The following is a 27,218-nucleotide window of genomic DNA, read 5'->3' on the forward strand; positions in this document are numbered from 1 at the left end:
TGAGTTGCTCCTGAGGAAAAAAATCGGTTTAATCAGCTTTCTAGATATTGTTTCTGGGATACCTCCATCTTATGCTCGAAGAAGTGATAGAAGAACAGCTCCACCCAGCCACAGCTCATATGAGAAATACTCATTACAAACACCTTTGCAGTTTTAGGAACTCCACAGTTCCTAAGTTGATTATAGGCTTCAAAAAAAAAAAAAAAAAAAAAAAGTGCTAACAACTTCCTAGTGCTGAATATGCTGATAACGCTTTACCACATAATACAGTCATGCCTAAATTCTAAATTATCTTGCAGATATCTTATAGTGGAGCTATAAACAGAATTTTAAGTGATGCAATAGGTTTTACTGGTTATTTTTATTTAAAAAGTAACAACCTCCAAAGAGTTGTACATGGATGAGTCAGGAAAATATCCGGAAACATAAAAGCAGTTTAGCAATCTGTAGTTTAGTAACCAATACCAGATGGCTCATATACTGGGATCGTTGTGAATATTTAGAGACCTTTTTACTCACTAGATCATACAGATCATAAACACAGTTGCAGTCTAAAACTGATTGCAAAAAAAAACAGAGAAAGGGAAAAAAGAGATGTGTAATCCACCCACATTAAAAATGTACAGCAGTCTTGCTTTCAAACACATCCTTGCCTATTTTACGTTATTAGTCACTGTGACAATACAGAAACTGTTTTAGATCCTAGTTTGTTTTTAAGGATATGCTGTTTGAAGAAGACACCAATTTTGCTGCCATTATTTAGTTGACACTGTCTAAGATACACATTATCCAACGTCATGCCTGCGTTTGTCCTAAGTACTTCTGCACTTGCCAATGTGAGTGTCCAGTGAATTATGCAAAGTGTGGTAAAAATTCTTTTTATCTATGGAAAAGGAAGAAGGGCAGGGGTAGTGGTGGTCTGTGCAGCCAAGTGATATCATCTGTACCACCAATGCAAGTGGAATGAGTTAAAATAGGACCTGTGCTGGGAGTTAAGCTACTTTTAGGAATGAACTCAGCCAGTGTGAATCTCAGGAAGGAATAATACTTATTTTGGCTTTTCTACTTATTTTTGGTTTAAACAGATTCCTAATCAAATTAGGCTAACTTAGAAAATTCTTTGATTATAGTGATGTGATTTTGCTGGAGACATCACTGAGCTGGGCTACAGGAGCCCTCTGAGGAGAGACAGCAGCTAAGTCGTTTTCACAAGTGAATGGCAAAAACACTAATGCAGGTTAAAAAAGCTAAGGTTGAGAAAACCTCTCTTCCACATGAAAGCCTGACATTAAAAAAAAAAAAAAAAGGAAATTAAAAAAGAAGGTTTCCTGCTAAGGTGAGCATGATGCCATTTAGCACAGCAGCGTGCAGCAGTTTGTGTATGGCAGAACCTCAGTGAAGCACGGTGCTTTGGAAAGACTCCTGACTATAAAAAATGAAATAGTACTTAATTTTGCTGCCTGTACAACATGCTAATCTCTGGATTTAATTCTAATCACCCCTGTATTTGCAGTGTCCTCATACCAAGCAGCAGTCAGTATATATATATTCAGCACACCACTTACCAACAACGGGAGACCAAAATTAGGCATTTAATTTCCTGCTGGCTGCATTTACCTGCTGCTGTACATAGTACAGGAGATTTGTCAAGAGCAGCCAGCAGATATAGGGATTTCTATCAATCCACATAATTTGAGCTAAAATTATCTCAATTGATGGATTGCTTTACCTGAAACATTTCAATTAAAACAAAAAGTATATTAGGCTTTTCACTGTCAAGTCTGTTACATGTGTGACTAATAAAGACCAACAAGTTGATCCAAGAATTTACAATTTAAATAGTCGAGATTCATCTCAAGAAGATTTATGAGAAAACGGATTTGGAATGTTACATTGCATAAATTAATAGTGACAGATTTCTATGTGTAGTACTCTTAGAAAATGACTACAAAATAAACTAGGAGGTTGTAATATTCAAGGTTAAGCAATATAATTCAAACAAATTATTCTATTATTTACTGGGAACCGTATGTTCACATGTCACAACTTATTTAAGTATTTCTATTTTGGTCTGCAAGACTAGGCAACTAGTTTCTTAATAAAAGGTTTAGTAAGGTCAAGGATGAAGAGTGGTACCATGTTATCAGTGCTGTGCAGTAATTAGGTAAATAGTTTCAGTTTTAAACAGCCTGATTTGTAGAGAGACCTGATTACCAATTTTTGTATCAAACCTATAGGTAAGATGCTGTTAAAAATGTGCATGTCAGAAAACTAAGCAAGCATAATACTTCATTTAATTATATTTTCTTTTATATTTATAAAAAAGCTATACAGCACTCAGATCTCATCCTTTCAAATTAGAGCTGCTCACTAGTTCTGAAAATGATGTGAGTCTGATTTTCCATAAAATAATCATAATTTAGAGCTTTCCCATGAAGAAGCATGTTACGCATTTTACAGAGCAGCTATGCAAATGCAATTTATGCCTGGAGAAGATTGACACACAGACATTGCTGAACTTTTTCTGAAGGACAAAAATTTGTATACTCCTCAAGTTTAAAGAAATCGTGCAACCAAATCCCTTAAAAAACCAACAAGAGGTAATAACAATGCAAAAGAATGGCATCGTTTATAAGTTATTGAACTTTGTTCCATAGTATTCATTTGAAATTGCTATTTTTAGTACAGTTTCCATTGTTTGACGGTATTCAGGGGAGCATGGAGTTTGGAAGGTGTGAGGTATAAGCTGCCATTAAATTAGTGGGTAATACTTTATTCTCTATGATGATATTATTTTGATGAACCCTGCAAATTTGTAAAAGAGGTTGTGCATTTATAGCCAATCAAATATTTCACAACATAACTTATATCCAAATATTTATCCCTGCTAAAAACAAAAACTCATACTGAAGATGATTTTAACATTTAAAACATTTACGTACATTTTTCAAATGTGCCTAAAGGATTTATTGAAGAGTTCCATTTTCAAGAGATTTGAGTGTATGAATGAATGACGTGCTGCCTTAACTCATTTGACTTGGGATCAGTAGCTGTTCATGGTTTCAGACTAGATGTAAGGCATTTGAAGGCATCTGAACATAATTACTGAGTTAGGATTACTTCTGAAAAATGAATTTAGAAGTTTACAAGTTTACACCAGGATGTGTGAGTTAAGCACGATAAACCACCTTATCCTTTTACTAAAACAAACTTATTTAGCTGTGGTCATGAAGATATGGCAACATGGGCCTCCAGCTGTCCACATGGGCGCTCAGAAGAGAGGAACCCACAGAACCCCTGCATTGGTAGCACAGCTCCTGCTAACACCAAAGCTACATGTAGCTTGGGCACAATCACCCACACTGCACGGACAGCTTTTAACTGCACTAGACAGGATCAAATCTGAGATTAGAAAGCATCTTTCCATTTCCACCCAGCACACAATGATTCACTCAACTTCTAGGTCCAAAGGTCTTCAACAAATAAATAGAAGCACAATGACATTTATTTGGGAAGAACTTTATTATTACAAAAGAAATAAAAAATAAAATCATAAGATAAACAATTACACAAGTAATATTTTCTACAATATTTGTAGAAAACATTTCACTGTATATAAACATGCATTCTCTTAGAAATGTTATTCACAGCTTAGTTTGTTGTTGAAGCCAAACCAGGCTTGGTTCCTTGCAGCCATATGGAAGCTCTTGAGTTATCTCACAGCTGAAAAATGTAGTTTTCCATAGGACATATTGTATGCTGAGTGACTGAATCTAAAAGGAATAAAAAGGCAGGATTATTTAAGATCATGTGCACAAGAAACAGATTATAAGGCAGCAACGTACTTCAGAGTAATTTCTGTTACAAAACAGTCCAGTGGAGCTGAGAAAACAGAGAGAATAACCCTAAAATAAATGCAAACAGCCAGATAATTGGAAACACCATTTATTTAAGTTTAAAAAACAGTGTTGTGTTATATACCTATGGGCTTTTTATTGTGGGCAACACTGAGCGAATTAATTGGCATTTGGTGCTAACAGCAGATAAACACAAACGAACTGGATTGCAACAGTGAAGTGTCAAAGATTAGACAAAACTTCAGATTTTATTTGATTTATTTGACTAAGATAGCAATTTGTAGGGACAGGCAGCCACTGTTTTAATTATTATGTTCCTGAGAAAGGGGCTAAGCTTCAAAGACCTGTACCCATTAAGGTACCATATAGAAACACTTCTTTTATCCGAGTTCTGCTGATTCATCATTTCAAATCTGTTAGCTGGAGTTTCCATAACCATACCACATCAGCAAGACACAGCAACAGAAAAGGCAACATCAGAATGCAAAAGAAATTTGAGAAATTTGTAAAGGGCACGCAGAATTCAGATCCTTTATGTAATGTGTGGGACTCCTGCAGCCAGATACACAGCTCCACCAATTCACTGATGGGCTGAGCTTGGTCAATCCAGCTCTATGTAGTTTAGGAGATACTGTGGCCCAGATGCAGGCACTTGGCCTTGTTGAACCTCATCAGGTTCACACAGGCCAACCTCTTCAGCCTGTCCAGGCCCCTCTGGATGGCATCCCTTCCCTCCAGAGTGTTGACCGTGACACACAGCTTGGTGTCATCAGCAAACTTGCTGACGGTGTACTTGATCCCACTGTCCATGTGACCAACAAAGTTATTAAATAGCACCAGTTTCAATACTGACCCCTAAGGGATACTTCTTATTACTGATCTCCACCTGGACATTGAGATGTTGACCACAACTCTTTGAGTGTGACCATCCAGCCAATTCCTAACCCACCAAGAGGTCCATCCATCAGATCCGTGTCTCTCCAGTTTAGAGACAAGGATGTCATGGGAACAGTGTAAAATACTTTACGCAAGTCAGGTAGATGATGTCAGCTGCTTCCCCTATCCACCAATGCTGTAACCCCATTGTATAAGGCCACCAGATTTGCCAGGCATAATTTTCTCTTAGTGAAGCCATGTTGCCTGTCACCAATCACATCCTTATTTTCCATGTGCTTTAGCAGTTTCCAGGAGGATCTGCTCTGCTCCATGATCTTGCCAGGCACAGAGGTGAGACCGACTGGCCTGTAGTTCCCCAGGTCTTCTTTTTTTTTTTTTTTCCATTTAAAAAATAGGGTTATCTTTCCCCTTTTCCAGACAGTGGGAACTTCACCTGACTGCCACAACTTCTCAAATATGATGCATAGTGGCTTAGCAAATTCATCTGCCAGTTCCGTCAGGATCCACAGATGGATTTCATGAAGTCCCATGGACTTGTGTACCTTCAGGTTCTTTAGATGGTCTTGAACCTGATCTTCTCCTACAGTTCTTCATTCTCCCAGTCCCCATCTTTGTCTTCTGCAACTTGGGTGGTATAACTAGAGCACTTGCTGGTGAAGACTGAGGCAAAAAAAGCCATTGAGTACCTCAGCCTTCTCCATTTCTCGGGTAACCGAGTCTTCCATTTCCTTACAGAGGGGGCACAGTTTTTACTTAGTCTTCTTTTTATTTATTATGTAGCAGAAGGAGAAGGGTATTAAATTGCATATACTATAAAATGAATTGCATGCCACTCTTGATTATTATATTTGTACACCTGAAATTAACCACTGAAATACTACTATGTGAAACTTTTATGTTTAATTTACTATGTAATATTTTTAGTCCTGTGTAAACCTCTGGTATCCTCACCAAAGCACTTTTTTTGGCCACATTTGATCTTTAAAGTCTTCTTCAAAGCTAGAGAAAGGCACGGTAAACAATGCCTTCTCCTTGTGCATCTCTTTCAACTCTTCACAATTTTATCTTCAGGTATCAAGTAACACTTGCATTTAGACAAGTATTTTTCTCCTATGGCTCACTTTACCTTTCTTCCTTTTGAGTTATTTTCTTTCAGGTTTAAGTCATGGTCTGATAACATTAACAGTCAAGAGATTAGGACTTTCTTATGTAGTCTCATATAACATCGATTTGTGCTGTACAGTTACTGCCAGAGTTTGAGTGGGGTACTATCTAGAGGAGTTTGATGTGACATAGTGTATGAGGAAAATTTAATTTAAAAATTTTCTAGTATGCAAAAGATCCCTTTTTGGAAAATACCCTTTTCTTGCCTGAAAATGGGAGTGTCAGACTGGAAGTTGTGAATCTGAAGGAGATTATCAAAGCTTTTCTTTGAGGGTGAGGATACTGCAATTTTACATCTGAATCCCTGCAGTGAGATAACCTTTAGAACTGTGGTGGAATAATGGAAAAGCAATGGACTAATAGCTCTTAGGAAACTAACAGAAGATTTTAAAGATAAACTTTTTCCAATTGGAAATCAGTGTCTGCAGAAAACTGTCTGCCAGATGTATAATACATAATTCAGGACAGGTTATCAGAGAGTGCCTGTTACTGCATTTCAGTAGTGCTATGCCAGTTTATACCAGTTAAAAATCTTATTGTGTCTCAATAAATTGTCAAACATTTATTTTTTTAAATAAATTATCCTGTAGTGTTTTCCATAATCTAGTTTGTTCTAAATGAGACAATCATATACAAGATAAATTTGAAAAATATATATATATTTGGATTAAGTTTGTTCTTCTTTAAATTAAAAGGTGAGTAGCAGGATCATCACAAAGAAGCCTTAGTTTTAACAGAATGTTCTCATCACAGAGATAACCTTATTGAAAACATCACTGTAACAGTCTGTTCCACCTCCTTCTTCTCCATAACATCAGTTTAGTAAACAATTTACAGTCCATTTTTGAATACATATTCCATAATATTTTATATGGGTTGAAGTATAGTGTCTTACCTAATATCCATTTTTCTGATAAACATTTTATTTCCTGGTACTTCTTTCCTGGGTATTTTCCTATGCAGATTTTTGCCTGACGTAAGGCTTTACAAACTTTTCCTCCTGACAGCTGTATAAGTTCAATCAGATTTTTGCAGGGTGGCTGACTGGTGGGAGATACAAACATTACAGGCTGGTTTGAAAAGAGATTCTGCTGGTAGTTTCCTGTTGATAGGTGACGCTGAAGTCTGCAGATCTGTAAGTGAGGAAACAAAGAAAATGATAAACATTGTGGTATATTTCCACTCAAACTAATCATTCTCTTCATTAATTCAGGAAAAAAAAAGAATGAGAGTACATGAATACAAACTTTACTTTTCATGTCTATCAGAAACTTGGGTAAAACACACAATGAATTTTCTGTATTTTATTATTTTACATGTAGTCGTTTTGATACAGAAACTAAAATTACCATATATGATACACTTGACTGATATGATTCCAAAACCAGAGCTGAGACTCTTAAATCATAGGCCAGATGGCTTACCTGTAAGACCTGTAAAACAGAATTATCTTTCACCATAATCCTGCATTCTTATAACAGTGCCATTACATAGACATTGTAAAGGATTTTCTAAATAATTAGAGTATTTTGGCAGAAATACAAACCATGAAAGCCTTTACAATATACACTGTTCATCAGCTTGTATCTGGGGGCTTTACAAATATATCTAATTGACAGTCTAAATGAAGTTGTAACCTCTTTGCCCCTCCTGTCTTCCTGTACCAACTGCATTTTCTCTGAGATACATGAAGTGACATAAATGTAACAGAACTCATAGTAAACTGACTGTTTAATGTAAACACTTTTGTCTCTACAAAAGCAAAAAAAGGAAGTCCTCTGTGAATATAGTGTAGCCTGTAATGCTATCCAATAAAAACCTTGATTTATATGGGGCAAATTTTCTTATCTGTGTATATCAGGTGGGGCAGTGGTTCAACAATTAAAACCATTTCCTGTAAGTACACCGTGCATGAAAGCAGTGCACAGAACTAGTGTACAACCCATGGTAAGCAATATAAAGTTTTAATACTAAAATAAATGAAGAATCAAGCCTGAAATTCTAAAAAGTGAGATTGCCATTGACCTGCCAAATTAATGTATTTAACATTTATGAGTCTGTATCCCTTGACAAAATTCAGAAAATATATAATGGTCTAGGAGTAAGATGAGAACAAAAATAAAGGTTTCATATTAGGTGATGCTCAGATTTTTTCATACAGATGAGCAACATGAGCACATTACATAGCAAAAAGGACATTGTATATATCTGGTTTACATAAAAGGGCTGAACTGTAGTCAGTGAAGAGGTGTAACCAGTAGCTGAAGAAACTACTTGTTGAGTGGATTCCTTCCTCCAGTGCTGGCACATCCAGTGCTGGCACAAAAGTACTGTGAAACCAGACACTTAAGATGTTAATGCAATAGTAGATGTGCTTTGCAGATGTGCAGCTAAAACAGTCTTCACCTGGTTTACAATGTCTTATAAAGCCAAATACTTCAATGGAGTCTTCATAGATTCTTAGATGAAAGTCAAAATACATTGCCTTAGCACTTATGACCAATTAGGCAGGTCACTAGTGAAGCATGAAGTCCGTGCTTCACAGCTCGGGTCATTTCTGTGCCACTGTCTTATGTGCTATTCTTGGACAAGTCAATCCAAACCTGAATTCTGAGCTCTCCTCCATCAATACAGAATTCAGCTTTCTGTTATTGTTAGTTCCTTGGTTGCTCTCTTGAGAATAAAACCAAACCGATTCTTTGTATTCTGAATTCAGCAAGTTATAAAGACAGTGACTGCTATAGATGAACCAGGCCAAAAAAACCCGAAGCGCAATCCAAAAATATAGCCTATATTTTCTTCTCCTTTGCAAACTTAGATTTATGAATGACATGGCACATAATCTTGTCTCATGGAAGCCAAACAGCTTCTAAATAATTTTGTCGAGCACAGCATCAAAGCAGAGTTACATTGCAGAATTCAGAGGACCCCAGCTCAGTTCAGAGAAAGAGCATTAACTCTTGGCCAGACAAATGATCACAGGCAGAGAATTGTTCAACATTCGTGCGGTGAGCATGTCTGATTGCAATTGCTGTAAATATGTTGGCATGTGATACTTTACACATGTGTAGATCTGTTTTTTGGACTTTGTATGTACCACCTTTCTCCATCTGAGCAGAATGCTCCTCTAGAAACATCTGGATGCTGGGCATTTTGATGTCATGAAATACCACAAACTATGCACTGTACAGTTTTAACATATGGTATCAGATTTAAAATTTGGTAGGAGTATCACTGGCCGATGGGCCTTGTGAGCCTTTGAGGCCATGATCAGTGGATCAGTCCCATCAAATGGGACTAGCTCAGGCACATAAAACACTTCGCAATCTCCAAGGGGTGTCTACGGAGCAGTGTGATGATTTTGGTATTACTGGGACAGCAATTATTCATTTTTATCATAAAAAATATGTGCAGTCATGAAACTACAAAACTGCTTGTGTTAAACATGGTCAATGAATTAAAGAACAAATTATAGTCAAGTAAAAATAGTAGTCCCTTTGCATCAACCTCAGAAAAGCTTCATGACAGATACAGTGTGATAAGAGAAGATCTCTGAAACTGTTTATTTGGATGAATCAGCTGCAATGAATGGAGGAAAGACAATTAGCAAGAGACTTTAATGTTTGTTTACCTTAAACAAATCAGGTTTAAGTCATGGAGACAGATGTTACATTGTTTTTGTCAACCTGGAACTCCACATTTTTAAAGACAAAAATGATTAGTTATAAGAAGCTGTTATCTTCAAAATGCAACAGGACTTGTTTTAGACAGAAGACAAAATATAATTGTTGCCATCCTGCTATTTCACATATTTTAAAGAATATGATTGAAAAGAGCAGTGTTCCCACTTCCTCAACCATTTTCCCTGAAAGCATTTCCTTGCTTCCGCAATGAAAACTGTGATAGGTCTTCATATAGGAGGAACTTCTGGATGAAGTTAATAATAAATGGAAATACATACAAAGCTAATCACCAAATCAAGAAACTCAAACTTTGAGCACCCAACAACACTTGCCTCAGCTGATGCTCACAAACAGCTTGATTTATTCTCCATGTTTAGTGTATATTAAAGGAATCCAGGACAGTGAAATTCGGACATGCTATAGAGATGATTTTCTTAATCTTCCATTACAATTCTAGCTATGTGTGTTACCAACTCATTTGACAAAATGATGAAGTAGGAATACAATACAGCCCTGATATATCAGTGAAGGAAAGCTTCAGCATAGAACTTCACACTTACTTTTCCTTCACCTGAACCACCACTGCAGCTGTGCTCAGATTTGCTCAAGCACACAGGATCTCCACACACATCCTCTAGCCAGGGAAAAGCAGTAGCATTGACGTTCAGAGCTCATGGAGTATTTTGGAAGGTTAGTTTTGCTTTCTGGCCCACTAACCTGAACAATATGGTACTCACCAGTTGCTGCAGAGGCAGCTAGCCGACCACACACTGCTGGGCTGTGGGATTAAACAGTGCAATCTAGCTCGTACACTGAATTGACTCAGCTGCCTTTGCAACATCAAAGAGTTCACGGCTCTCAAGGAGCGCTACCAGCCCTTTGAAACCATACTGATTTTGGGTAAGTGGTGAAAAAAAATAAATAATTCCTCAGATGAGACTAAGCCTGGGAAAACTTCACACCCCCCAAAATAATTATTTCCACAAATTGTGTATGTATGAGTTGGTAGCTATAGTTACAGATGTGTCAGTCTGTACTATAACAGAGAGCACCACTGCCTGCTATGATATTGGACAGTGACACCAATTTTCCTTTCTGATCAGATGCATTTGCAATGGTCAGAAAAACAGAATCTCATAGAAGAAGAGAATTTCATAGAATCTAGTATTTACTCTTTTTGTTAAAATCTTGAGTATTGGGATTCTCATTCTTTCACTAACTGGATGAATGGCAGGACAATACCTGTTATATGTACGCATGTCTCAAAAGTGTACCATTAATATAAGTTTGTTGAACTTACATTTTGAAAGGAAAAATTGCTCTTGACAGAAATAAAACTTATGGAGAATGTAAAATATAAAATACAACTTTTCTTCATTATAAAAAAGAAATACATTTCACTGACTATCCTCTCTCCTATGATTGGTTTTCAATCCCCACAAACCGAAAGATCATGTATTAAAACAAAACAAAACAAAATAAAACAAAACAAAACAAAACTTTGTAACTTTGCCTAGAACTTTATGAAAATAGCTCTTGCTGGGTGGGGTGCGGGAACAAACACAAAACCCCATAAAAGTCCAAGGATTTGGTCTTTGTATGATGCTCAGGAAGTTCCATCAAGTTCCACAAAGGTATTATCGATTTGTTAAGTCAAGATCCAAATCTCATAAGCAAGAGAAGATGAGCAGAAGACAGCAAAAGAGGGGAAAAATATGTGATTGTATGCTTGCTTTTGCTGGGTGAAATGCTGGAAGTAATGGAGCCAAATCTGATTTATATTTTTCATAAGACATCAATCTGTTCTCCCCCCCCCTTTTATTTGTTTTGTTTTATTTTTTTTTTTGTGAAGAAGCTGAGCTCGAGAACAAGAAGGAATGGCACACACTTCATCATCAAGTGAATCAGAACATAACTTCAAGGTTTAAGAAAACATTAAATTGGATAAGAGTTAAAATAAACTTGCCTTCAAATGTTAGTTTAAATTCCACATAAGAAAGAGTAATTTGTTTTCAGTAATAAATTATTTTTACTTCATGAATTATGTATGTACTTCTCCTAAGGTACATGTATATCTGATATCTGAACAGATACCTGAATTCAAGCAATAGAAAATGCAAGGAAACTAATCCTTCTGGAAGTACTTGGAAAATTTTCAGCAATTACACTGCTAATGTCCTATAGACAGCACATGATTTTCAGTGTACTTTTAGAAAATAGCACATGGAGAAGTTTTCAGTTTAAAATGCTCTTAGAATAATAATACTATACAGAAATTAAATGAAGTATATGGTTCTGAACTATTACAGTTAATAGAAACTGTATTTGTAGGCTATAATTCCAATGTGCTAACGTCAAAAAATATATAATGTAGCCATCTGATATAATTATAATTCATGTTCATGAATTATACAACAAATGTAAGTGTTATGGTAAATCTTTATTCTTTTATTTGTCATTTCTGTTATTCAACAGAGATAAAATATAATATGTAACCCATATAGGATCAGAAACCTTAGCAATACCTATTTGAACAGGTTGTTTTTTATTATTTACTGAACTTATGAAAAGCTATAAATTACATACTGATTAATGTCATTAGCAAAAATAATAAATATCAAATGCAAGTAGAAGACAAAATTGCAGACATAAGATTGTTAATTTTATAGTTTTTAGGTATCAAAAGATAAAGTATTATTTCATTTGAAGTTTTTGAGAAATTACTTATTTCCACAAAGGAGAAAAGAATCTGACCTTTGGATTAGTTTGCCATTCTGCTGCTACTGTCATAAAAAACATAAAATTGATAAAACAAAACCTTCAGCCCTTATAGTTTGATAATATAAAACTTTAACAAAAGAGGCATACAAAATAATATATCCATTTAATATAGTTAGTTGATGTTGCTGGGGAAATCTGAAGCTCTGTTATATTAATATTCATATGATTTCAGTACAGATAAATGTATGGGCTAAGTGACATTTGTGTTTCCAATTTTTGTAATTTGTACAGAGACCTTGAGAAGAACACACTCAAAGCTACAGCACTGTTAGGAAACATTACACTTGCATGGTTACATGCATTTTCAGACAGTCCGTCATTTCGTAAAAATTTAAAAGGAAAACACACATGTGGAACCCCATGTACATTTAAAGATCAAGGGCTCACATACATACACAAAAGTGAAGCATCAGCCTGCTTCTGATAAAGAGGGTGTATTGCAGCGTGCAGACTTCTGAAAGTCCTGTTATCCTGCAGGGAGGAATTTGCAGAATCTGCAGGACCCTACCGGGATCAAGGAAGTTTGTGTTAACAATGCAGTAGCTCTCCTGCAGGACGAAGAAGAAATGCTCTTTTTCATCTTTCAAAATATCAGGTTTATTAGAAGAATGAAAACAACTAACCAAAACAGAAACTCTATTTTTGTAGGAAGAATGTGTGGCATACATTTTCTACTTCAATTAATAGCTCAACATTTTAGTTTGATTTCCTTGTGATTTACTTTAGCAGTTTGTTGTTGTTGCTGTTGTTTTGTTTTATTTTTTTTTCAATCACATTGACAGTTTAAAAATTTACATATTGATTAAAATCTCTAATTAAAAATTACACTGAAATGCTGTACTAGATAAATAAATTGGTACTCTCCCATGTAAAAGAGCATGTAAAAAACTACATACTACATACTACAGGAAAAAAATTACACTCAGCAAGCTGTTTCACACAGAAACAGATCTTTGGCTCTGAAAAATCTTTTGTAAATCAATGGAACTTCACAGAGATACAGGACCCCAGCTGGATCAAGCCACACTGTCACACGAGTGTCTCAGTAGCACCAATAACCTTATTCTACAGTTTAGCACAAAATGCATTTATCGTTGATAGAGCTGCTTTTCATCCTCGGAGCAAAGCTCAATTTGAAGCATTCGTACAAATTATTTCCAAGTAGTGCATGCAGTGCATTTCTCAATCTTCATTGAAACAACTTTTCCACTGGATAGCGATAGCTTTTGGCTAAAACAGAAGCTCTCTATCTGTCAAATTTGAGAAGCATCAGCCAGACAGAAGTGAGAACTCGGTTCTTGAATGCTCATTCAAGCTACCTCATCATCCCTGCACATGCACACAGCCTGGGACGATGCACAGGCAGGCTCCATACACATCTGTGCAGTAGAAGATGCACTGAGCCCAGAGCCAGAAGCAGACAGAGAAACTTTTAAAAGATAGGGTGGAAAATTTGCTCCAGAAAAAAAAAAGAAACTTTCTATGCCTGCTCTTGAAAAAGAAAAAGGAAAGTAAAAGAAGATAAATGACATACTGTAAAGACCCATATTATCTGGAAACTTCTTCAAAACACAGTTTCTTCCCCTCCTCTGCATAGTCCTTCATGTAAGTGTTTCCTGGCCAAGACGTGGGTGAAGGGAAGAAAGCTAGAAACCAGACAATTTAGCTAATACTGTTTCTTTCCACGATGTGTTGGCAGACAACCTTGCTTCTCTCAAATCCCATAGACTGATAAGAAAAGTTAATTTCACCAATTTATTCTCTGAAAGACTGAGTCTCACTGGGAATACTGTATGAAAACGTTTGGCAAATAAATCTACTGTTTGGCGGACATTCAAAATTATACTGGAAGATGTTTTGAACCATTTTTTCCGGCAGAGCAAATTTTTGCAGGAAAAAAGATAACAAATTCACTTATTTTTAGTTTAATTTCCTTGTTTTTCAAAGCTAGAACTATTTTTAAATGCTATGTAACATCAACATTATCAGCTATAGATTAATAAAAAACAAATTATGGCAAAACAATAAGTCTTTTCCCTGTTAAGCATGACATCTAATTAAGGAGCTGTATTCCAGTACACATCACTTAAAAACACTCTGTTAAGACTGTAAGATGTGGTCACTTTACTGTGACTGTCTTCAACTTCAAAAACATTCAGAATTCAATACATTTGCAGTCAGTTTCAACACAAACTAATTCTTTTTGAAATTAAAAAATCCTCCAATTATAGACTAGCTAAAGAAAGAAAGATTTTTTTTCTGGATGAGAAAATGTTTCAGGGATGTCTCAAGAACTTGTCCACCTTAAGTGCTGTCTAATTTCAAGAGATTGAAACTCAGCTGACCATCAGGCAGTAATGCGACTGCAAACTGCAGTTGCAATTTTGTGTCAAAATTCTGCATATAATTACCACTTATAATTGGGTAGGTTTTTACTCATTGAAATATAAATAAAGCAGCACTGTGCCATATATCCCTCTGAAGTGGTATAACAGTGTGCCACATACAACTCCATGCCATGCATCATTGGCACACCACTAGCTTACATAGACTGCAAGTGACAAACCCCCAGGAATCCCAATAAAATTCAAAGACAGAAAGTCTCAACCTCCATGCACAATCTATTCCAATGCTTATCTTCTCTTACAGGCAGAAAGCTTTTCCTAATAATATAACCTAAATTGCCTTTGCTGCATTTTGAGCCCATTACTTCTTGTCCAAGTGCCAACGGACATTGAGAACAATTTATTCTCTTCCTATTTGCAACAACCTTTTAAATACTTGAAGACTGCTATCATATCTCCCCTCAGTCTTCTATTCTCTAGACTAAACAAACACAGCTCTTTCAGTCTTTACTCTGGGGTCATATTTTCTAGACCTCTGATCATTTTGTTATTCTCCCCTGGACGCTCTCCAATTGATCCGCATCTTTCCTGAAGCGTAGTGCCCAAAGCTAGACACAATACTCCAGTGCAGGCCTTACCACTGCTGCATGTGCTGCAAAATATTTATGTATCTTAGAGCATTCCTGTTAACATATCCCAGTATGCCTGCTTCTTTCATCAGACACAGGTGACATTCGTTCTGTTTTGGATCTTCTAAAACACTTGCTCTTCTGGCAGCAATATTGCATTGTCAATCTCATTTTATATGTCTGCAGATGATTATTTCTCCTCCTACTTTGCACATGTCCTTGATGAACTCCATCATACCAATTTCTGATCATTCCTTATATCTTGTAAGGTTATTTTAATTCCAATCTTATCCTTATGCACATGAGTGATGTGACTGACCTCAATTAGACTATTTGTCTGTACAGAATTAGGAATTTGTAAAAGTCTGTGCAGGACTGGGAGCTTAAGTTTGCAAATAATTTAGCAAAATAATTACATGCTTTGGAAAAGGATAAGCAACATGAATAACTAACTGAAGTGAAGTAACACCTTTATATTCAAGTAGTCAAGTGAACAAAGTTCATGTAGACTGTGATAGGAACTGCAATGTAAATGGCTACAATTTAAAAGCAGTTTAAGATTCTGTCATCAAATCCATATTTTAATTTGCAATATTGATAACAACAAAGCTGGCTTTAAGAAGCTGGGCAGCAGATTATCACTTACAGAATCAATCTACAGTTCTACTACACTAGGTCATGTTTAATCAGATTTTCCTGCCTGGTAGCTTAGAAAAATCCTAGATAACACATGAAGGATATCGATAGGACAGCTGTAAAATTTATGCCAATTATTGACAAGTGTGTTGGTGTGGTGGCCTCATTCTGTGTATAATGAAGAGCTGATTTGAGTATACACAGATCATCTGTGCAGGAGATATTCAGTGAGCCTTACTGAATCCACCATTTTCTATCTGGCACTACTGGTAGGACTCTCCATCTGTCTGTTTATATGTTTATATGTCTCACAACTGAAAAGGAAATGAACTAAAACCAGAAAGTCTTTTCTCTTAACTTGGACAGCTGACATTTGAACAAATGCAGTTGAGCCAACACAAATGAGAAAACCCTCAGCCTCCCAGTGATTTGCATTAGACAAGTATCAGAAGCTTTAAAAGGTATGCACTACGTGCATGGACCTGTTTTTCTTCATGGTTGACAAAGATCTATTCTTGCTGGATATATTCTCACAAGACCTTCAGCGGAAAAGATACTAACATTCTCCCTGGTTTAGTTCAAGATGGGAGTGTAGTTTTGAAACTAATCTCTTGGTCACTCCTATTTACTGAACTTCTGGTTCCTGTTGTGGAGCAGCCATCAACTGCACAGGATGGGACTCCTTTTGGATGGACAGAACCAGAAGATGTGCATGGTTCAGGGGACCTGACTGGATCTCGTTCAGACCCCTGAGACAAGAATTGTGTGCAAGGTGCTCTCAGCATGAATTCTGCACATCCACTCTGCAGATCCAGTCCCATTCATCTGCACTAGTGGTATATAGACATTGATACAAATGAGAATGAAGTCACTTTGGGCAGATGTAACAGGGTAGTGATATAAGTATGGGATGCTTCTTTTAAACTGACTACTTACCTGCACATAAATAATGAGCTCAGCTAAACTTAGCCTTTTTATTTTTATTTTTTATGCTAACAGTTGTGACTTGTCCCTATTGTTATCTCATAGATCATTCTCACATGGCAACAGTAAGAAGCTATACAGATTTTATATAAAGTATCCTCTAGACTTATTGAACTCTGAACCCACATAAGGCTTCTTCTTCTTTTTCTTCTTCTTCTTCTTCTTCTTCTTCTTCTTCTTCTTCTTCTTCTTAACATACCAGTACCTATAGCATGAAACCTTACCTACCTTATTAATACATCATTAATTTCAGTGAAGAAGTAAGGAATGAAGTATTAATGAAGGAAAGAGCTTGTTTAATCACATGGGAGTAAACATATCTGTATTTAAGCAGAATGAAATAGTACGTTTCAAGCTAAGTGTATTTCATTGGTGAAAGGATGTACTGAAACAGAAATTCCATAAGATAACAACTGAAATCAATTTGATATTCCCCTAGTTGAATACTACGTAAAGTCAAAACATTCGGCACGGAAGACTAGTATTTGCCCTGAATACATTGAAAGGGATAACCTTACTTTAACTAGCTTAGACTTTTCAGATACTGAATCATTTTGGACAGGTTAACTTTCTATTTAATCAACACAGGATATTGTGCAGTAATATCTTCAAAAATGACATTTGTTTTGCTGGTTTAGGGATATGGAGAATCCTTCCTTTTGCCTTTAACAGTAAATGATAAATCCAGTGTTGTCAACAGATTTGCTATACCTGGCAAAGTGCAGATGAATAATGCTTTGATAAATAAAAGGGTTTTCTATTCCAGTAATAACAAAGTCAGTGATCTTGTTGAAAGGAAAAGCCTGGCAAATGTGAAGGGTTACACAGCTGTTCCCAAAAGGCTCTTTCCCCAAACAGTTGTGTTAACCCACAATGAAAGTAATCTTAGCATTAAAAAAATCCTTGTTTTATCTTTAAAATAAGATTATATGAGTCCTTTTGCTCTACCTCAGCTGACTGAAATGACCGAAGCAAAGGCAGAGTACATTCTTCTCTCTACTCTTCAGTTTTAGCTGAATGCCATTGCAACGCCCAGCAGTAACTCAGTGTGTGCCAAACATGAATATTTTTAAGCGTCATTTGAGTTTTAAAGGCTACAGTAAGTGATGGGAACACAATCGTCTTGGGAATCTACAAATAACTTTAAAAAAGCTCATAAATCTGGCTTTCATGGCTTGCTTTTCAACAGCTTTATGAAATATGTCAAAGCTTGAACATGATCAGTTCATTTTCCTTCAAAATTCTTAGGATTGACTTTTCTCAATCTTTTTTTTTGATATGGTTCAGCGAGACAAATAAGACAAACTTGGCTTAAAAAAAATAGGCATCAGCAAATTACTTATAAAAAGTTGCTTGTTTTTTTTTTTTAATATTTTTTTAAAGTATCAACAGAGGAAAACAGTACCATCTAAGTAGGGCAGCCTGAAGTATTCCCTCATTAACAAAAATATAAAATGCTTCTGTTCAGCAGCCAATCTATTACAACATAACAGACCACTTAATAATGAAAAAGCAGTGTATTTATTAATGAAAGTTTTTTTTTTTCTTCTTTTTCTTTTTTCTTTTTTCTTAAGTTGTTTAAAAAGTTGCCTGGTAATGACTGAGCACAGCAGAAGCCCTAAGAGTCACTTTCAGAAGTTGTATGGAATTTTCTGTATTTAGAGTGAAACACACGCACTGCAATGAAAAGTAGCACAGAATGCTTGGTTTTTAAAATACAAACTAGAAGCTCAGTTGAAATTACACTGATATTAACAGAGAAAAACCTTTAAAGTTGTCTAAGAACTACTAAAATAAACTCATTCAAAAGATTACTTGGCATCAAACAAATCAATGCAACCTATGGAATTCTGCAGGTTGCAAATAATATAACAGGTTCTGTCAACTTTTAGAAATTCCTGGTAGAACTATGATCACCATTCCTTATGGTCTACAGTTTCCCTGATCAGCAGCAATAATTGCTCCTCCATGGCAGCAATAATTACCTGTGTGTAACAACATCTCTGCTTTGTCTAATTGTGTCATGTTAGACAAGAAGATCCCATGGGAAGTATGGAAAGCAAAGACACTTTACCCTCTAGCACTAATGGAGCTGCCAGCACACACAGCTGAAAAAAGTGTTTAAATATCTGACCAGGTGCTTTTCAAATGAAAAGTGCTCAAGAAAAGATTTTTTTTGAGAGCACCACTTTCTTCATAGGTACTGAAGGAACGATACTACAGAAAATGACGTGTTCTATTTGAAGATTCCTTTAATGAACTCTTGAACATTTTAGCATGGCAATAAATGTATGATTACCAAAGAAAGGACTTTTTGACTATATTTTGACAGCAAGTTGTGATATTGTTGTGTATAGCTGAGGGATAATGAACTATGCTGAGGATACAGAGTAATTTTAGTGTTATGAAAGTTAGTAAGGTAGAGCCACAGTACCTGACACAGTTTATTTTCTCTGCACAGAAAGGTCTACTTTCTGTTCACTGCAAATGTAAACATTATTATTACTATTAGAAATGTTTTTATAAATTCCCTATGAAATTTGCCTTTGTTTTAAAATTGAGATTGCCAGCTATGAAATGGTTAAAAACAGAGAACTAGACAGACTTATTATGGTAGTGGACTTTCAGTGACTTCTCATGGTAGCTGAGCAAAGTTTGTAGGGTCAGAGTGCTGACCCTGTCCTCCTTCTGAGTTCCTTTCCTATATTGTTACTGTTCTTCATCTAAGAATTAGGCTGGACAGAGAGACTACTGCTTTTTAGCCTATCTGATTTTATCTGAAGTGCTTCAGTAAGAGCAGAAAGCCTTTTCAAGAGGTTGTCATTGCACAAGCAAGCAGTAAAAATTCAGACCAAAAAATACGCAGCAAGTACTGTATATAAACTATGAGCAACTGGGTTTTTGAGCTTAGATACAGGATAAATACCCTAAAGCATAAAAAGACTCAAACAAAATTACTGAAGTTATTTTCTAGTCAAACAACTTGATAGCTTAGATAGAAGACAAATGCTCAAGAATTCCTCCCCACCCCCACAGAAGACCATACACTTTTTTCTTTCTTTTAAAGTAAAATATTGTAAATAAATATTTACTGCCTATGGCTCTATCCCAGTCCAGAATTCCCAGTAAAAACAGTTGGAATAACGTAGGCATTATAGGACTACAACTTTAGTCCTATACAAACTACCATGATGGTAGAAGGTATTGTTTGCATGCATGTACACTATACTAAATTGTATACACTACTTAGGTGTAATGTATAGAGACAGAGAAAAAGATGGAGAAAAAGAATTTAATCTAGCTAGCCCTGCATAAGGCAAAGATTTATAAATGTCCTGTGCATTCACTGAACCATGTGTCTATTTTTGTTTTAAAGTTATATTAACTTTATAATTTAGGAGCTGACATGGTAGTCCTAATGTTACCCATGAATTTCTTCATTAAAACATTATTTCTGATTAAAGTGTTACTGCACTCATCCTTATCTTATGGACAAGCATGGAGAGAGCTACATTACTCAGGCCACTGTTCGAGGAAAGGAGAATTCACTTTACAGTACCCGAGTACTTCTGGGGTTAAACAGAGGAACAATGATGATGGGATTTGGAGGGAATTCAATAAAATCATTCTCAATCAAAGAAGCCCAGTGTCATACAGACCTTTGAAGGAGGGAAAAAGCTGTCTTCTACAGAGAAAATACACACACAAATTCCCAAGTGCCTTTTTGAAGATTTCACTGCTAAACAAAACTACATGGTATCACCATGCTCTTTTCTGCTGTATACCAGACCTATTATTACAAAAAAAAATGGCAATTAAAAAAATAAATAATAAATACTAAACTTAGACCTACTGTTTTTTATCAATTATCATCTTATCACAGATGATTACTTCTGCAGTTTGCTGTAAAGCTGAAATAAAGTGGGAGATCAAGAGGGAGAAAAATCTGAGTATTTTGATTAAACAAGCTTTACATTTTTTCATAAATGAAATACATCAGATTTCTTATACTCATTAAAAGCTGAATATATTCACTCAGACACAATCCAGTTGTACCAATGTCATACTCACAAAGCATGCACATCAGGGTGACAGCTAAAAAGCCACAGAGCTTTGCACATAATCTAAAACTAAACCTGTATGTAATTTCCTTCCCTTTGTTAATTGAAGATTAAAACTAAATCAAGGGGAAGCCTTCTATGAGACTACTTCCAACAACAGATGACTCAACTAGCACCTGAGAATTTGTTGTACTTCTGTGTACTGAGGTTCTGAACTTCCTGTTTCAATAAAATACCAAACAAGTTGTGTTTCCTTTACAAATAAGCTATTACATCAAGCCCTGTTCCTATAATTTCAGTTTTTGTCTGCATTCCAACATTTTCTTTGGCAAATGTAGAAACATTCTAATTAAAGAGAAGAGAAAAACAAGCATCATTCATCATGGTAAGAATGAATGCTCAAGAGAACATCCTTACTGGTTACTTCTTTCATTCAGTTTAATTTGGCTTTTGAAGTACACCTAATTATGGCATGCAGTTGTCTGAGATGAAAAACAGGTAAGAGGGTTTTCACTAATAGTGCCTCATCAAAGCTATTAAAAGCAATAATCAATTCCCCTAATGGCCTACAGACATAACAACATGTGTAAAGTGATTCAAAATCATTTTTAGAACACTAGAAAACTTGAAATATACCATTCTGTACAGCAATTTTCACCTATTATCCTAACTTGCTAGATCAAAAAATATCATTTGAAAATCTATTTTTTTATTTTTTTTAATTTTTTTTTTTTCCAAACAGAAATGATCCTGTGTTTACCTCAGCATGACCTACGAGGCAAGAGTTATAAAAATGCTTTACGGTGCCCTATTTCCTTAATTTTCAGTTTTTCCTAACATTTAGGTAACAGACCAAAGGTCTCTTTCTACTCAACTTGCAAATGCCATGAGAAAGACAACTTGCACAGAAAAGTTAAACAGCATACCTACAAACACAACATAATTGTCTGGTTAAGTACAAGATGGCCTACATATTATGGCCAGCATATGTGGTTTCTTTCCTAAATTTATTTAACCTTGAAACTGGAAGTGCTGACTCACCAAGACAGAAGTTCAAATGTAAAAATGGCATTAAATCAGAAACTATAATTACACACATTCCATTTTGGATATTACTAAAAAGTGTCCACGTGCATATTATATCTTCATGAAGCACTGCTTCTTTTGCTTATAAATCACAGATAAATTGTCAGGGAAACACAGTTAGACACACAGTCACCTAGTTAGGGTTGCGTGCTAGACAAATCTGGAATGCCGTAGAAAAAGCAGGCCCTGTAAATGGCTGAAGCCAGTAGAAAGTGCTGAAGACTTCTGATAAGAGAAATAGCCAACACCACATCTCCAACATTCTTCAAAGAGCATAAAACTAGAAATAATCCAGTTAATCCTGAAAAAAAATCATAAATTTGACAAATGATCCCAGAAAAGGCAGAATGCTTCTCCTGCTTTGTCTAATTATGTGTCAAATAAAACATCTCCTACATATCTCCTACATAAGTAAGCAGCAACTGGTCCGATCCACACGGCACCGAGAATGTGTCAGAATCACAGTGTTACAACTTAAAGAAAACACATATTTTGTTCTATGAACTTGTGCTAAGCCATACTGAAAACTCAATGGAATGGGCAAAACAGCACTTTAGTTTGTGCTGTTCCTATTTTTTTTTTTTTCTTCTAAACCACAATCAACCCAGGCATATAATTTCAAACGGCAAAGTTTTGCTCAAAACATTTTAATCAACCTACACAGGGTTGTTTACATCCTTCATGTTGGACTAAACCCAGAATTTCAACACTACTACTCAATAAAACCTAAAGAGTTTGACCTTGCTTTGTGTTGAAACTGCAGCTCTTTCAGGAACTTGAAACTTACCTCGAATCACAGAGGAATGTCTGAGACTAGGCAAAACTTTTGATAGACTTCTAAAGTTTTTCAGTTGTAACTGAAAAAGTACCTCTTAAATTGATTCTTAAACATGCATTTCCTTTGATTTTAGGAAATTAACATTAAATAAAAATTTTACATGTTTTCTCTGGATTCTCCAAAACATATTACTTTAAAAGGTACTAATTAACAGATACTCTTAAAACAGCCAACAAAATTCAGCCCCTTTCAGACTACCCATAAAAATCCCCTCCCTCAGGCAAACATATTCCCATTAAAAGTCTCTCTCTTCAATAGCTTTAAAAATAGTCATGCCATGAAGCAAAGCCTTTTGAAGGTCATCAAAATCTGCCTGGAATCAGTTCCGCAGGTAGAAATCCCTTGTGTCAACTATTGCCAGAGTCTTCCACTTGAAATGAAGTTGATAATGCTGCAGGACTACAAATAAATTTGGTAAAACGGGATATGGATAAAGTGTGACCTTTCAGACTGGTCAGGAACAACAAAAAAAAAAGAAGGATGGAAACATTCTTCCTTAGATCAAAAGGTCATTGGGGCAGACACTATCTTTTGTTTTGGATTTGTATAATGTGCTAGGATGCAGAGTCCTGTTTTATGTTCACTGAAAAATAATGACAAAAGTCTACCTTTCTAATAGTGAGGCCCTTTTTTGATTGCAGCCTCTGGGACCATCTTTAGGCAACTATTAAATAGCAGTGTTTTTAAAAATCATGAATTTAGATGATCTTTTAAATAGTACTGAAAAATAACTTCAATATACAAGACATAAATCATTATAAGAAAAACATGACAGTAGAACTTCTTGTCTTTGGAAAAGCCTCCAAGGTCTACAACAGAATCTCATCAACACATAATAAATCACAAAGCAGTAAGAACAAGAACAGATGTATGTCTATATATATATACATACACAAGCCTAGTAACAACACAAACAATGCAAAATAAATTTGCTGAAGATGAAATTTGATTCTGCAACTATCTTATGAATAAATTTTATAACAAACACATTTTTTTTTTCATGTGTTTAGATCAAAGGTATGAGAGTTAGGAATCAAGGTGCTTATTACAACTTTTATATTTGTGAAACCAGGACTAGAAGGACAGAAGTTGGCACAGGTTCATGTAGCATTTTTTTCATATTAGCTGTGAATTATTTTAACCTCAATTTCTGGAAGACAGAGCTCAACATTTAACACCGTACCTTAGACATGTTTATGAAAGAGCCTGAAAATAGAAGCTGTATCACCTAAAGTGTACTTTCTACTGCTCTCTGGAGATTAATAATATTTTTTTTTTGCACTGTAACTGAGAATTACATTCAGAAAAAATATTTTATTGGGACTGTAGGCCATGATCCTACACTGTAGAGACTGTGCCATGGACTTCAGCGTCATAGGCTTTTGCAAGAACATAAGTAGAGTTGCAGTACATCCTGTTGCTTATGACTAAATGAAAGGATGGAACAAGGAATTTGTTAAAAATAAGAAAACTTTAATTGAGCTACTAAGATTCATTTATTCATTTTTGATGGACCCATTACATGACATTGTGTTTTAAGGGAGTCAGATTTACAACTAATTTTATTGCCTGGATATAGTGTACTACCATTACGATAAACAAAAACCACCAAGAGCACCACAGCAGCTGTCTCTACTAAAATTGCTAGACTAGAAATTTTCCTTTTCGAACATAAAGACAGTTATAAATAGTTTCCAGAAACTTCCACCATATTGTGGCTTCTTCAGCACTTCCATCTAGAAATATGGTTAAATACATTAATGTTGGTATTAAAAGAATGATGAAATGTATCTGTGTCATATTATAATGGTAGGAGCACATAATTCAACAAATTTTTTCCTTTTATAAAACAATGCTGCTTGATATACACATTTTACTGCTCTACACAGAAGTAGTCCTTTATAATTTCACCATCTGAATAAATGGAATGTGTTTTGGACTGACAGCATTCTGAACATTACAGATAAACATTTCCTACAAGCCTGATTTATTGTTATGCAATAAAATGTACATAAACAATTTCCTTCTACCATAACAAGTGTGGGGATCATGTGAGACAAAGCAGGATTTCTGAAGCTTTAGCTACATAGCCCCTGTGGGGCTCCAATGGCTTAACCAACAAAAAATCATTCATATGCAGGAGCCAACAAATTTTCTACCATATACTGTCATGAAAAAATTCCTCTTTCACCTTGTTCCTGTAAGATGAAAAACTAAGTCTTCTGTCACTAACAGCCCTACAAATAAATTACCTTTCGCTCATGAGATGTTGAGCATAAACACAGAAACTGTTTCTACTGAAGGATAAAAGTATTTAGACAGCACTGGCTAAAAACAGCCATATCCTAGGAATTAGGATATATTACTATCAGTTTACCCTAGGAAAAAAAAAAAAAAAAAAGAAAAAAAAAAAGAAAAAGCTGAAAGCTGATTATTATTAGTATCAAGCATTATTGCAAAGTGTACGTGACCATCTGCTAGCAAGCTTGTAATGAATCATACAGGCAAACACAATCACAGTGTAACATCACCAGAAGAGAACAAATAGACAAAGGCATGTAACTTTAACCAGGCTTTTGCTACTGTGGAAAAAAAAAGACCAAAATAATACTTGTGTTTTTAAATGATTATACAACTTCTACACAGCTTCTTCAAACCCTGACTTTCTAGAAGTTAAAGGTTACAGTTCAGAAAATAATATAGAAATACGATGTGTTACAATTACAACAAGCCAGAAATCTATCAAAGCTCTATCAGCAGGATAATACAAACCTTAATTTCTTCCTAGCAATGAATATTGGCTGCAAAGAACACTCGGCCCAAGTCTGCTCTTTTTAGTCTCTATACATTAATTTCAGTTTCCTCACTCCAAATTTTGCACACTTTTCTGGTGACTTGTTATCACACTATTTCTCATACAAGTTTATGGAAACACATCCCAGTGTTTCTTTTCTTTTAAGGATCATCTCTCAAGACACTTGGAATAAAACCAAACAGCAAACAAACAAAGACTGTAGCTTTGGTTTATGAAATGTATTCTATGTTTATATGCAGAGAAAATTCTGGGTTGGAATCAGCCATCCTGTCAACACTTGGTGCCTTCGTTTAGCAAAAACTTCACATTCACTCATTTTTCATTTCCATGCTGTCCAGACCAGTCAAACACAGGGAGAAAACTGGTGGCATACACTAACATTATAAGCAAAATAACCAGTAAAAAGTTTTTTTGTAACCAAAGCACAGCAGTACATCAGGATTCTATTAGTGAGATCTGCACATCCATAATGCTGGAAGCAAGGGCAAGAAAGTGGTAAAAATGAATGGCAGACGCTGATTTTTATCATGGAAGATTAGATACATAGCTAAAACAGAACTAGCTCGTGTGACACACGTAAATCGTTACAGGACATGATCAAGTGCTCAGATACATAAATCATGTCCATCAGCCAGGGAAACCACACAGGTAGGTGGGCAGCTTTCCCAAAATAGGTTCCTGAGCAATCATCGGATGCATACATAAAATCTAACAGGTTTCTGAAACAGTCTTGTTTGAATATGCTACATACATCTTAAAAAACATTGCTTGGATAAAATTGGCCTTTTGACTCAGAATGTCTTTGTAAACTAACATTTAAAGGACACAGTCCACAAAAAAACTATGTCTTCCTCCTTTCAGTTTGAGCCAATTTCCCTGGTATGGAAGCAGGATGTACTTGAAGTTCTCATGTCTTCATTGGTAATAAAGGATAAAATTAGTGCCAGGCTCAACAATCTGTCGTTATTAAATAAAAATAGTATTTGCATTCTCATCCTGAATATATGAAAGTTTTTTTCTTGTCTGCAGCAGTGAATCAAATGAATATAGGGATTATTCTGAGTTGCACAGATACAATGCAGACAGACTAACAGCAAGAGAATATGAGGCAGACAAGTAGCGTATGACTCGCAGAAAGTGGTAGTCTGATGAAATAATCTTTGAATTAGTATTTAGAGTGAGACCATGGCAGATATAGTAACTTACTTATTACTGAAAATATGATAAAATGGAGATAGAATAGGATTCCTACTGATTGTGAGTCAAAATGCTTGGAAAAAACTGCATGTGCACTGGCTTTCATATTATAAAATGTCCACTGGCAGCCACTACAGTGAGTTTTAGCTACCAAGTGTTATTCAGCTAAGCTTTCCAGTTAAACCAGGAAACACGCTGAACAACTATAGTGACTGTAACTGCAATCCTCCTCCAGTGCTTCTGAA

The 27,218-nt window shown here is 35.6% G+C and overlaps 1 protein-coding gene across 2 annotated transcripts in view; it reads right to left on the minus strand.

The window, feature by feature from the left end:
- Positions 1-3,717: 3,717 nt before the first annotated feature.
- The window catches only part of MCPH1 (microcephalin 1), a gene marked incomplete at both ends in the record, with an annotated part of 127,216 nt that continues 103,715 nt past the window's right edge, over positions 3,718-27,218 (minus strand). For both annotated transcript variants that reach the window (XM_084283869.1, XM_084283870.1), the window contains 2 exons: positions 3,718-3,773; positions 6,814-7,051. In XM_084283869.1, the coding sequence (XP_084139995.1) occupies positions 3,718-3,773; positions 6,814-7,051 (294 nt within the window). The remainder of the gene's footprint in view (positions 3,774-6,813; positions 7,052-27,218) is intronic.

This window comes from Netta rufina (genome assembly GCF_964035555.1).
Source record: "Netta rufina genome assembly, chromosome: 3".
Classification (NCBI taxonomy): Eukaryota; Metazoa; Chordata; class Aves; order Anseriformes; family Anatidae; genus Netta; species Netta rufina.